At 39.3% G+C, this 12,793-nt stretch overlaps 1 protein-coding gene across 1 annotated transcript in view; it reads left to right on the top strand.

The window, feature by feature from the left end:
- Positions 1-222: 222 nt before the first annotated feature.
- GABRB3 (gamma-aminobutyric acid type A receptor subunit beta3) overlaps positions 223-12,793 on the top strand; it is a 221,194-nt gene continuing 208,623 nt past the window's right edge. The window contains exons 1-3 of the mRNA XM_059180239.1: positions 223-413; positions 543-634; positions 857-924. Of these exons, the coding sequence (XP_059036222.1) occupies positions 334-413; positions 543-634; positions 857-924 (240 nt within the window). The 5' untranslated portion in view covers positions 223-333. The remainder of the gene's footprint in view (positions 414-542; positions 635-856; positions 925-12,793) is intronic.

Below are 12,793 nucleotides of genomic sequence, written 5' to 3'. Positions count from 1 at the left end.
TCCCGCTCCGCTGCCGCGGTGTCGGGAGGGAGCGCCGAGGGCCGGGGCTACCCGCCCGGGAGAGTGCGGGGGAGGCCAGGGCGAGAGGCTCAGCGGGCTCCGCCTCCGGCTTGCCTTGCCTCCTCCCCCTCCCTCCGCTCCCAAGTCCGCTGCTCCTCCTCTCCCCAGGCCCGCTCCTCCCCCTCCTCTCCTCCCCCTCCCCCTCCGCCCTCCTCCGCTCGGGGCCAGCGCGGCGGCGGCGGCGGCGGCGGCGGCAGCAGCAGAAGCAGCCCCGGCTGCGGGTCGCGACGGCGGCGGGGCGCCCCCTCCCCCGTGCCGGGGCGCGGCGGAGGGATGTGGGGCTTTGCGGGAGGAAGGCTTTTCGGCATTTTCTCGGCCCCAGTGCTGGTGGCGGTGGTGTGCTGCGCCCAGAGGTAGGGTCGCGGGTGGGTTGACGGGAAGCGGGCCGGGCGGCGAGCAGGGCGCGCGGGTGTGCGCGCCGGGCGCTGGCGGGTGAGCCGCCGCCTGACCCTGCTATCTCTGCCCCTTGCCCCCTCCCCCAGCGTGAACGATCCCGGGAACATGTCCTTTGTGAAGGAAACGGTGGACAAGCTGTTGAAAGGCTACGACATTCGCCTAAGACCCGACTTCGGGGGTAAGTGGGGTGTGCGCGGCCGCTGCGGGAACCGCGACCCACAGCGCTGGCGGCCTGGGTGGAGGAGGGAGGCGGAGGGCGCTTAAGCCGAGCTGCGGCGAAGTAGAGGGGGTGGAGGGCATTTCGCTTGCTCCCACTACTCGGGTAGGCACCCCCATCCTCAGAGCCACCCTCACCCCGTGCCCGAGCTTCGCTGATCAGTGTGTCGTGCTCTTTCTGCAGGTCCCCCGGTTTGCGTGGGGATGAACATCGACATCGCCAGCATAGACATGGTTTCCGAAGTCAACATGGTGAGTGCCCTCCCTCCCCAGGGCTGTCCCTGAGCCCCTGCCCCACTATCTGGGCCCACAGTACTGGGTCAGAGGCCTTCTTTGACGGGGCCGCCCGCAGAGGGAGCGGCTCTCCGGGAGCCAGCCCCCAGCTCGTGCGGCTTCCTCCACCCGCCCGGTGTGCGCGGGGGGCGTCGTTGGCGTCGGTGCCATGAGGAGGGCGCACCCTTCCTGCGGAAGGAAGGGGTCCTGGGCTGGCCTAGCACTGGGCTTTCACCGCAGCCCTCGTGCTCCTAGCTCCTCCAGGGGTCTGTCACCTGGTCCTGAGTCTTCCCAAGTGCAATCTCGCCTCCTTAGCAACAGGCGCTGGGGAGCTGGGGAAGAGAGGCGAGTTGTGGGGGTGGCTCATATTCTAGGTAAGAGGTACTTACGGTTTCCTTTGTTGTATTTTGGAAAGAGATGTTGGCAACTGGAGAGAACCAGGGACAGTGGTCTGTGTATTCTAGGGTGTCTCAGGTCAGTTTCCTTGGTCTCTGGCTTTTCTAAGGGCAAGCTCTTTGGCTGTGAATCCCCGAACCCCGCTCCGCCAAGTCGCTGTCGGAGGTGCTGACGGAGACCGGGTGGCTCTCGAGAACTGGGGGAGCTGGGCAGCAGGCGGGCAGCTCTGCCAGGAGAGTTAAAGGCTAGTGAGTCCAGTATTACTTAGATATGTTCATATGTCAGGGTTCAATATCGTAACCTGTGGAAAGCGGTCCGTGTCCCGAGGTGCGAAGTGGGTACCGTGTGTGTGTGTGTGTGTGTGTGTGTGTGTGTGTTTTGTTTGTTTATTTGTTTTTTGCTCAGCACTTTAAGCCAACAGGGAATGGGGGGGGGGGAGAATGACCCCTTTCATTTGTTAATTGAGCTGAAATATCCTGGGATTTGGAAACAGACTTAATTTTCTGTTGAGTGGCACTTTAGAAATTGTAAGAATGAACATTTGCAAACAGTATTTTTTTGGGAGAAACCATTTGGTGACTTTTCTTTCCAACATAACATTGAGGATATATTGAGGCATGGTTTCAGATAGACCCAGTAGGTTTCTCAAGTCTGGTATATGTCAGAGTCACCTGAGCAAACTTGTTTTAAATGCATACTCCCAGGTTCCTCGCAAGAGATTCTGATCCAACCGTGAAGAGGAATCTTGGGGTCTCTGCATTTAAAACTGGTGCTTACTTACTTTTTGAAGTAAGGATTTTGTGGACAACATTTTGAGATGCATCATCATAAATAGAAATATGGACATTTATAAAAATTAAAACTGTTGTTTTGAATAGACCGCTTAGCAAGATATATTTAAAATACATACTACTGTGGATTTTGTAGGAAGAAATCTCTGACCACATAAAATTAATTTCATCAAATTTTCACTCTTAATCTAAAGTTTTAAAATTATAATATGTGTTTTAAAATCATGTCCTTTTCTTTCAATGTATATCACTTAGGACATTTTTTGTACAAGGCATTACAATCATAAGTGTTAGTAAGAAACACAGAAGGAATAGCACTTAATACATAACATTCAAAATTAACCTTACGTATGTTTTTATAATCTTGTAAAAATGATCCTTCCCAAAAGGTATGCTTTTTGATCTTAAGTGAACTAAGTTGACATAATCTGTGATTTTTCTCAGTTGAGAATTTCACATTCTCTAGAGACAATCTTTATGGAAGATAATTGACTATTTAGTGGATTATTATATCAAAAATCTGTATATTGGATGTCAAATGAAAGAGAAGGTATGTTGATGTGGCTCTTTTTTTTTTTTTTTTTTTTTTGATGTGGCTCTTTAAGAACTTTATACAGTACTAAAACAACCAGATGAATAAGGAGAATGCGTTCTTGTACACTACTGCACATTTTATTTGAGTTAATTTTTTTAAAGATGTTTATTTATTTATTTGACAGAGGGAGGCATAGTGAGAGAGGGAACACAAGCAGGGGGATAGGGAGAAGGAGAAGCAGGCTTCCCGCTGAGCAGGGAGTATGATGTGGGGCTGGATCCTAGGACGCTGGGATCATGGCCTGAGCCAAAGGAAGACACTTAACGCTTGAGCAACCCAATTGCGCCTCTTTGAGTTAATTTTTAAGTTTAGTTATCCAGTTGTCATCATACTGATACTTGGTACCTTTGAAAACTACATCAGTAGTTGCCTAATTCATGCACCATGAATTGAAATGTCCCAATTTTCTCTGGACCCAATAATAGAAAGGCAAATTTAAGATACAAGCCATTATACTAAATAATCTTTAGAATAGTTTATATCCCAAAGCCAATAATTATGCATAACTTAGGCATAGTATACTTGTATGCATTTTTTTGCATTCTCATAATGCTAATTTTTGTAGTTCTCTAAACATATATTCATTGTAAACAAAAACTGAGAATTGATAAGAATGGAAACTTGATAAGAATTAGACATATTTCATATTTGAAATATCTTCAACAAGTGGACTGAGTAAAATCTTATGCTAGAAAAACATGATTTCTCTTCACATATTTGCTCACAATGAGAGTTATGATATTTGACCTATTATTTTTAAAGATTTATTTATTTATTTGAGAGAGTAGACATGTACTTGCACACACATGGGGAGAGGGGTAGAAAGAGAAGGGAGAGAGAATCCCAAGAAGACTCTGCAGCTGAGCACTGAGCCAGTGTGGTGTTAGATCAGGACCCTGAGATCACAAGTTGAGCTGAAACCAAGAGGGCCATGCCTAACCGACTACACTACCCAGGCGCCCCTTGACCTATTATTAAAGAAACTTTGAATAGCAGTGGTCAAGCATCATTTTGGAGGTCATATTTCATAAGGAAAGAACAGAAGTACAAGCATAAGATTAGAACCATCCTTCAATCATGTTCCTTAAAAATAACAAATTCCACTTATGAATTTCTTTAATCACTTTACTGGTCACACAAAACTAATATGTGTGAAGTAATGAAGCTGGATAAATAATGGTCTTACTTTGAGAATATTATAGCTGTTAAAGGTTGTAGCAAATGGTTTTAACAAAAAGTATGATGTAGTCAGTCCCCTTAGAGGAACAGAAGAAAGGAGCACACAGAACAGAGAGTGGAAAGTGGGGGTAAGATTGGGGAGGAGGGAGAAAGATTATTTCTGACATGGAAGGTTTCATGGGTAAGTGGCGTAGATGGAGGAGAGTGTTGTGGGTTAGGGAAGAAATTGGCAAAAGTTTGGATGAATAGATAAGCAGGATAGGAGGTTATGAAGGGGAGAGTCAAAAAGGTGAAATTGGAAAAGTACAAACCCCTGTTCACTTAGGTTCTTCTCTGCCATGCCAATTCCAGATGCTAATTGTGGAGAAATAAAGAGCCCTGTAAATGTTTTAAGCATGTGATTGACATGATTTGAGATGCGGTTTCAGATGAATCTTTTAGCTAAAATGTAAATTTAGGTAGAAGCATGAGGCTGTTACAGCAGAAGCAAAATTTATAAGAAAATTAAGGGTATATATACACATATATATTAATTATATAATTATTATATAATACATATTCTATTATATAACTTATTAAATTATTATATAAATATATATTTTATTAGATATATAGATATATTTTTGAAAACATTTATTTAGTAAAATAAAAACTTACCTGAGTTTCAAATAAGAATATGTAAAGCATGTGTACCTCAAGGTGGAACAGATATGTGCATGTTCATGAACTTTTGGGGGTGTTTGTAAAGAATAACATACACGCATAATAGCAGTATTGGTACTTTTCTCTTTACAGTCGTAAAGCACAATCTTTATCTATTGAGAGTACCTACAGATGGTACCTCCAAATAACACCTCTGTCCTCAAGAAAATAAATAAATTTGTATATATACATGTGTACATCATCATGCTTTTTGCTATTTTGTAGAGACAGCCTAAGAATGAATTTGAGTATTTCAGTATTTAACTATAACTTGTGTCATGGAAAGTTTCTTTTTTTTAAAGATTTATTTATTTATTTAGTTGACAGAGAGATCACTAGTAGGCAGAGAGACAGGCAGAGAAAGAGGGGGAAGCAGGCTCCCTGCTGAGCAGAGAGGCCAATGCAAGGCTCAATCCCATGACCCTGAGATCATGACCTGAAAGCCAAAGGCAGAGGCTTAACCCATTGAGCCACCCAGGTGCCCCTCCATTTTTCTTAATCTCCCAATTCTTCTTTTCATGCACCTTTTAAAAAATTAGCTGACTTGACAAAGTCCAAGGAAAACCATTTTGTCTTACATAACTTCCATTGTTTCTCTTAGCTTTTGTTTTAAAATTTCATATGTTTTTTAAGATAATTTAGATTTAGTTTACATATTTCTTTAAGTGACATTGTATGTGTGAAAGAACACTGTTGACTGAACATTTTTATATACACTTTTAATAATTCTGATGCTTAAGTATTGGTCCTAGTGTATAAAAGCATGTGTTGCATATTTAGATGGGGAGATGAATAAATGGGGGAAAATTATTGATAGTGTAGGAAACAAATAAATATTAAAGATATAAAACAATTAAAAATTTTTATTTTCAAAACTATTTTTACTCAGAGAATGAAGTAGTTCTATAATTCTTAAAAATAAATTTAAAAATGAAAACAATATTTTAAAGTACTCGGGTTTTTTCTTAAATTTGACTAGAATAAGCCATTTCTTGATTTATTAATTCAGAGAAGAAACTATACATACTTAATTTTTACTTAATTAACTTTAAAGTATCGAGGATAGAAAACTAGGTTTAAACTCTAGTAGTCTTAATAGTAATTTCTATGATTTATCTTGTACTTTGTTATTATTTTTTACTTAATTAGTCCATCAAAATTATTCCTAACATAAGTGAAACTAAAGGATTTTTTTTCTGATATCCATGTAAATCATAAATTCTCTTTTTTTGTTGTTTCTGAGTTCCTTTTAGATAATATATAATGTGTATCCTTAGTTGTTAAGAGATACGTTTTCATCCATTTTTGTAGTTCTACTGTATTCTTTTCTCATCTGTTGCATTTTCTTATAAAATCCACTTTTTGGGGCACCTGGGTGGCTCAGTGGGTTAAGGCCTCTGCCTTTGGCTCAGGTCATGATGCCAGCGTCCTGAGATCCAGCCCAGGCTCCCTACTGGGAGGGAAGCCTGCTTCTTCCTCTCCCACTCCCCCTGCTTGTGTTCCCTCTTTCTCTGTGCCTCTCTCTGTCAAATAAATAAATAAATAAAATCTTAAAAAAAAAAAAAAAAAGCCTAGATGTAAAATAACTATTTTACGTAACACAGTGTTGCACATCCCAAGAAGCAGCTTTGGAGCTGCATCACTGTAAAATCGATACAGTCTCACTCATGTACAAAACCAGGTACACACACACATACACACACACACACAGACAGACATTTGTACTATCACTTTGTCTTTCCTCTCTTCAGGACAAGTAGGAAAAAGGAGGTCATCTTGGTTAGAGTGAGCTGGGATCTGTGGTCTGGAGAATTCAGCTTTCTGGCATTTTTGACCAAATTTATGTCAATCAATCCTCCCTCCCCACCTTTCAGAATCTAGAGGTTTCTTTGTCAATAGAGAATGCTGAACCAAAGTGTAGTGTCCAGCACATGCTAGAACCTCAGGTGGAGTAAGAGCTAAATCCCAGGAGTCCAGGTAATGTGCTGAGAAGAGCCTAATGGGGTTGGAGTTTTCCGTTCTATTTCCAAGTCAATGGGAACATCTAGCCTTAGGCAAATCACTTAACATTCAGTAAATCAGTTGCAGGCTTTCCAGATGCCCCTAGCATGCCTACAGAATGGATTCCAAAGTGATATCACACTTTTTCTACAGAGAAAATCGTGGTAGACAATCACAACTACATAGACACTTGGTAGACAGTGATCCTTTACTGATTTTTTTCTAGAGGCTTGGGCCATATTTAGAGTTTGCATATTAATTGTTATTAGCATTTTTAAGGTTGAAAATGTGCTCAATGCTCTTATTACAAAGTAAGCTGGGGGATGATTCAGCAGAAAGAAAAAAAAAGTGTTTCTCTGACCCAGTTGGGATTGGAAAACTGCTTACATGGAAGGCACTCCAGGGGTAAGGTCCACAGACTGTGTTGGCATTTGGTTCCAAGTTGCTGCATTTTGGAGGTAAGGCTATTTATTGGGGACATTACTTTTCACTGGCGGTATGTTTCATGCATAAGTGATGATCATACGTCAATGCTGAGGTACTGATAAGAAAGCATATAATGAACTTCAGAGATGGATGAAAATAATACCTTATATAATATGCTTTTTACGAAGGGGAGTTTGTGTTAAATATTGGAAAGAATGGTATAGAGTGTGCAAAGAGAATACTTTCTGCCTTTTCCCTCAGGGAGGTTGTAAAACTTATGTTGCTACATTTCTTAAAAGATGGATTTTACACACATCGTCCTCTTGTGAACCACCTCTTGCCTGTGCCTGGCTTAGGATTGTCCGGTGTGTTGCACTTAGAAATACTTGGTTTGAAGTGATGGTGCAAATATACTTATTTACATATAAAAGAATTTCCGGTTTTTGCAAGTAAAGCAATATGGATTCAATCTTTGAAACTGCTGTTGTGACTCTTCTGTTGGTATAGGATCTTTCTTTCTCATATGGGTTCTGTATTGTATCATGTATACTGTCATTGCATAAGAAGCCTACCAATCATTCAGAATCCTTTAAATGATTTTGTATTACATTTTCATGTTGAGGTGCAACTTAGGGAAATGATAGCTTACAGTTTTATGCCATTTTGCAATTTATGAACTACTTCAAGTATTTTGTCATTGGTCTTCTAACCTGATGGCAACACAGGTGTTAATCTCATCTCCATTTCTCAGAAGAGAAAATAGCTGTAGGACTTGGGAATAGCACTAACTTGGCCGTGCTCCTTTCGTGTTTCTCACTCAGACTACAGGGCAACAAAAAGTGCTCTGTTAGGAGCACACAGGATTTTATCTTCTGCCACCTTCACTGTTGTCTAAATTAGATCCTCCCATTCTACTTTTCCAAGAAAGTTTATTCTTTGCTTATAACACTTACTGAACTATTACATATGATTATGGTGTATTTATTTACTTAAAAATCTTTCTCCTCCGTTCCTTTTCCCATTAGATTATAAGCTCCATGAGACAGAACGATGTCTATTGACAGTCCTTGCACTCGATAGGCACCTATTAGACAAATTGTTGAAAGAAAGTGTATGAATGAAGAATGAATGAATGAATGAATGAATGAATACATAAGTGCCTAAATAAATAGATTATGTAGCTTTCCAATGAAATATTTTTATAACCCAGAATTTGGGCTCATGACCAAGAAGAAGCTTTTACTGGCTCAATGTGATGTACTGAGATTTTACCATAGGGGACTTAATTCAGCCAGATTTTGTAGGATTGTACAGAATATAATACCTTCAGCTGATACTTTGTAGCTGCTACCCCTTTCACTGGAGAGCTTTTATGCTGATTTCAAAGCAGAATGGAGAGTATTGTAGCAATGTCTGTGTAAGGTTTGGTGCGGATATTCTAACACCAATCATTGCTGCCTTCTTACACTCCGTTTTGTGTCTACTTGTCGAGTATATATGCATTGAGTTTTCCTATATGATACAAGTTTTGATTATTGTATACAGATTCATCATTCATAAGGCTTTGCCTTCCCTTCCCAGTGGCCACTCAGTGGTATAGTGAGACTGCGGTGGTTTTTATTTGTTTGCTTGCTTTCCTGCACAGTTTACTTCTGGACCATTTATGCCAGGCATTATGAAGATTCTTTAGCTGCAAAATATGGAACACTAAGACTAAGATAGGTCTCATCTCTTGGCAATCTGCTCAGTACCACCAGTTCAACAGAGAGTCAAGCCTCTGATCTCTCTGACTGGGGATGTAAAATTCCTTTATTCCTTCTTACCAGGAGACCACGTCAAGTAATAGAAGTCATTTGTAAGCATTAACTCACGTGCCCCTCTTTTCATTTTCCATCAAACTTAAGCATCACACAGAGGCATTAATACAGTGAACAAAAAACTTTAACATGCATGGAACTGACATTTCAAATGAATGGGAATAAAACTAAGACGTGAGAATGTCACAGCTCTTTAAATGCCCTAATTTGTGCTTCTCCAGTCAATCAATCTGAAAGAGGATATAGATTCTACTAATTACAGCATCATTGTATTTTATCCCAGTTCTTTTTTTTTTTTTTTTTTAAAAGTAAAGCTATTTTTTTTTAAAGATTTTATTTATTTATTTGTAAGAGAGAGTGAGAGCGAGCACAGGCAGACAGAGTGGAAGGCAGAGTCAGAGGGAGAAGCAGGCTCCCTGCAGAGCAAGGAGCCCGATGTGGGACTCGATCCCAGGTCGCTGGGATCATGACCTGAGCCGAAGGCAGCTGCTTAACCAACTAAGCCACCCAGGCGTCCCTTTTATCCCAGTTCTATAATGCAATAATTCCTTTTATATTAAATATTTGCTAAATCCACATGCTATGATTCAGGACATGAAATACATTTGTTTTATTTTGAATTGACTTTAAAGGACAACAGAAACTACTGATTTAAAGCTATATACTACTGATTGTGTTTATACATATGTATAAAACATGTTACTTAGCATCACATCATTGTTCTTTTTAAACTGAGCTTTTTGAATAAGACTTGCCAATTGATAACACTAATAAGTAGAAGAAACAAGTTTTCTGGATCACCCATTGCTACGTGCTCTGTGTATGTGTGCATGTGTGTATCTATGCAAACCAAAATTTGTTTTAAAAGAAACAACAATTTGGGTAATTTGTTGTTATATTACTGATTTTTCTAGTCCTGCTAAGGCTAAATATCTATCCAAGAGATAAGTTCAAATATCAGGTGGGAAGTAGACTAGAATGGTTACAGAGTATAGGGTCTGTCCTGTAGAATATGCTTAGTAAATATTTGCTAAATGAATTTGTGTAGCGAATGACCGTTGTAGTAAAACTGTATCTTTGATAAATTTTATTACAGAAATTCCCTTGTTTGGGTTTTTTTTTTTTTTTTTTTTTGCACATAAAATGAACAAAAGCTTTATATGCAAGGATTCCTGTGAACTTGTCACACACACACTTACAATTATGGAAAACAGTGCCATTCATATCATCTAGACCAGTGACTCCAAAACTTATAGATAGACTAAGAATATTTGTGTAGTATTAGAGTTATTGCAGGGGTGGACATAGATAAGTGTTCTCCAAGTATGATTTCTTATTATTGGTGAATTCTGTGCTTTGCCTTTCCAGAACAGTACACATACTAGAAAAAAGATTGGGAACAACTGAGTATATGAAGACCAGGATTGACTGTGCTATATTCCTTTTTTATGCTGTTATACATTCTACAGATAATTCATTGGAATGAGGGCATATTTAATTGTGCTGTTGAATGAGTTCATATTTCTGAATCTTTGTTTTGGCCCTGGGCGCTAAAATTTGCTGTGAGAATGTCATTTCATATGGTATGGGCTAAAATAATGGTTTCTTAAGAAAACACTGTTCTATAGAATGCAAATGTGGGCCCCATAATCAAAATATTTCTGCTCAAATCATATTGGAAATTATGTTAAAGATGTAAAATAGGTTTCTTCTCTGTGGGAATTTCTGGCCGATAATATGCTAATGATTTTGTAAATCTTCTTGGGAGGGGTGAAGAATTCAATATTTAAAAAATTATGTTTCCCTGGGCACTTTTTCTTTGTGGGTGAGGGACCGAATTAACACTTCTTCATGAAGTTTTTTGTAGAACACTGTTTAGAAAATATGGGGCTAATCCATTGAATCATATCAGCCATCTCCTGTGAATGATAACTGAGAAGATTGATACATTAATAAAACCTCTTTTGGGGGCACCTGTGTAGCTCAATTGTTAAGCATCTGCCTTTGACTCAAGTCTTGAACCCAGGGTCCTGGGATCAAGCCCCTCATCACTCTCCCCACTCAGAGGGAAGCCTGCTTCTCTCCCTCCCACTTCCCCTTGTGATCCCTCTCTCACTATCTCTCTCTCTGTCAAATAAGTAAATGAAATCTTAAAAAAAAGAATAATTAAAAAAAGATAAAATAAAACCTCTTTTGGTGAAGATGTCCACAGCATGGAAGTTATAATTTTGATCAAGAATCTACCAGTACATATGGGGATGGGTTATTTTTCTAGAAGGAAAGATTAGGCATCTGTTATAACTGATTGATAAAAAGCACAAAGATTTTCTATAATTATAGACTACCATATTGAGGGAAATCTGTGTGTTTTAAGCTTCCTTGTTTACTTTTATTATAAGAGTACAAGTACATGATACAGAGGCAGAGATGTATGTGTTAAAGAAGAGGAGATGCTAAAGGCTCTTGGGCCAAAAGCAGCAGACTAATATTGAAAGCAGTATATGGCTCCCTGAGGCTGTTAGGCTTGGCCAGTGGTTTTTAGATGGTGGTCTATATGTTATTCATATTTATATGTAATATAACATTCTGTTTGGATGAAAGGTTCTTGTGATAAACATATTTAGCATCCCTTAGAGTAAGCTATTCCTAAAATTTCCCTTATGACTAATTTTCTGTAGTTCAATGGGAGAGATCATATATGCTTATAAATAGTCAGTGACAATAGTCTATAAGGCAGATGCGTTTTCTGGATTTTTCTATAAATCACAGTGATGTTATAAGAGGGCGTATTGCTCAATATTGTCTCTACCACTGTGGAGGCCCTGCTGGGGATCTGTGGTGGGTTCAGGGATTATAAAAGACTGGTGGTAAGGGGCACCTTGGTGGTTCAGTTGGCTAAGTATCTTCCCTCAGCTCAGGTCATGATCCAAGAGTCCTGGGATCACCCAGCATAGGGCACCCTGCTCAGCAGAGAACCTGTTTCTCCCTCTCCCTCTGCCTGCTGCTCTTCCTATTTTTTCCCTCCGTCAAATAAATAAATAAAATCTAAAAAAAAAAGACTGGTGATAATGAGCAAATAAGCCAAAGTAGATCCAGAAAGTAAGAAATTCAGAATGGTATTTGATTATAATAGTAAATGGGGTTTTGTTTGTTTGCTTGTTTGTTTTTAGCATTTGGAAGCACAAAAAGCTGGTTTAAAAAAAAAAAAAAAAAAAGATGGGGCACCATCTCTGCCTTTGGCTCAGGTCATGATCCCAGGATCAAGCCCTCATCAGGCTCTCTGCTCAGCAGGGAGCCTGCTCCTCCTCCACCTTCTCTGCCTGTCTCTGCCTACTTGTGATCTCTGTCTGTCAAATAAATAAAATCTTTAAAATTAAAAAAAAATTAAATTAAAAAAATTTAAAAAAAGATTCTTATTTTGGAAATATAGTATTTCTCTGTACATATATATGCATGTAAAAATATATAACAATATATTTTTATATATTTATAAGAAATTTTATATTTATATATTTATGAGAAATATTTATAAATATAAAATATAAATATGAGAGAAATATAAATAAGTATAAATATAAGAGATATAAATGTAAAAGAAATATACATATTCTTTTCTCCCATGCTATGCCTTATTTAATATTACACTGTATTACATCTAAATTTTATCTTTAGTTTATGATTGAAAAGCTACTCTCAAAACTTGAGATTTTACTTTATTATTGTAAATCATTTGGAATTTTAGTTACCTAAGTAATTTCTTTTTTTTTCTTTTATTTATTTTCAGTGTAACAGTATTCATTATTTTTGCACCACACCCAGTGCTCCATGCAATCTGTGCCCTTTCTAATACCCACCACCTGGTTCCCCCAACCTCCCACCTCCCGCCACTTCAAAACCCTCAGATTGTTTTTCAGAGTCCATAGTCTCTCATGGTTCACCTC

The sequence above is a fragment of the Mustela lutreola genome, chromosome 7, assembly GCF_030435805.1.
Source record: "Mustela lutreola isolate mMusLut2 chromosome 7, mMusLut2.pri, whole genome shotgun sequence".
In the NCBI taxonomy this organism is placed as follows: domain Eukaryota; kingdom Metazoa; phylum Chordata; class Mammalia; order Carnivora; family Mustelidae; genus Mustela; species Mustela lutreola.
The sequence above is the reverse complement of the archived record's forward strand: the minus strand, read 5'-3'. Positions and strand labels throughout refer to the sequence as shown.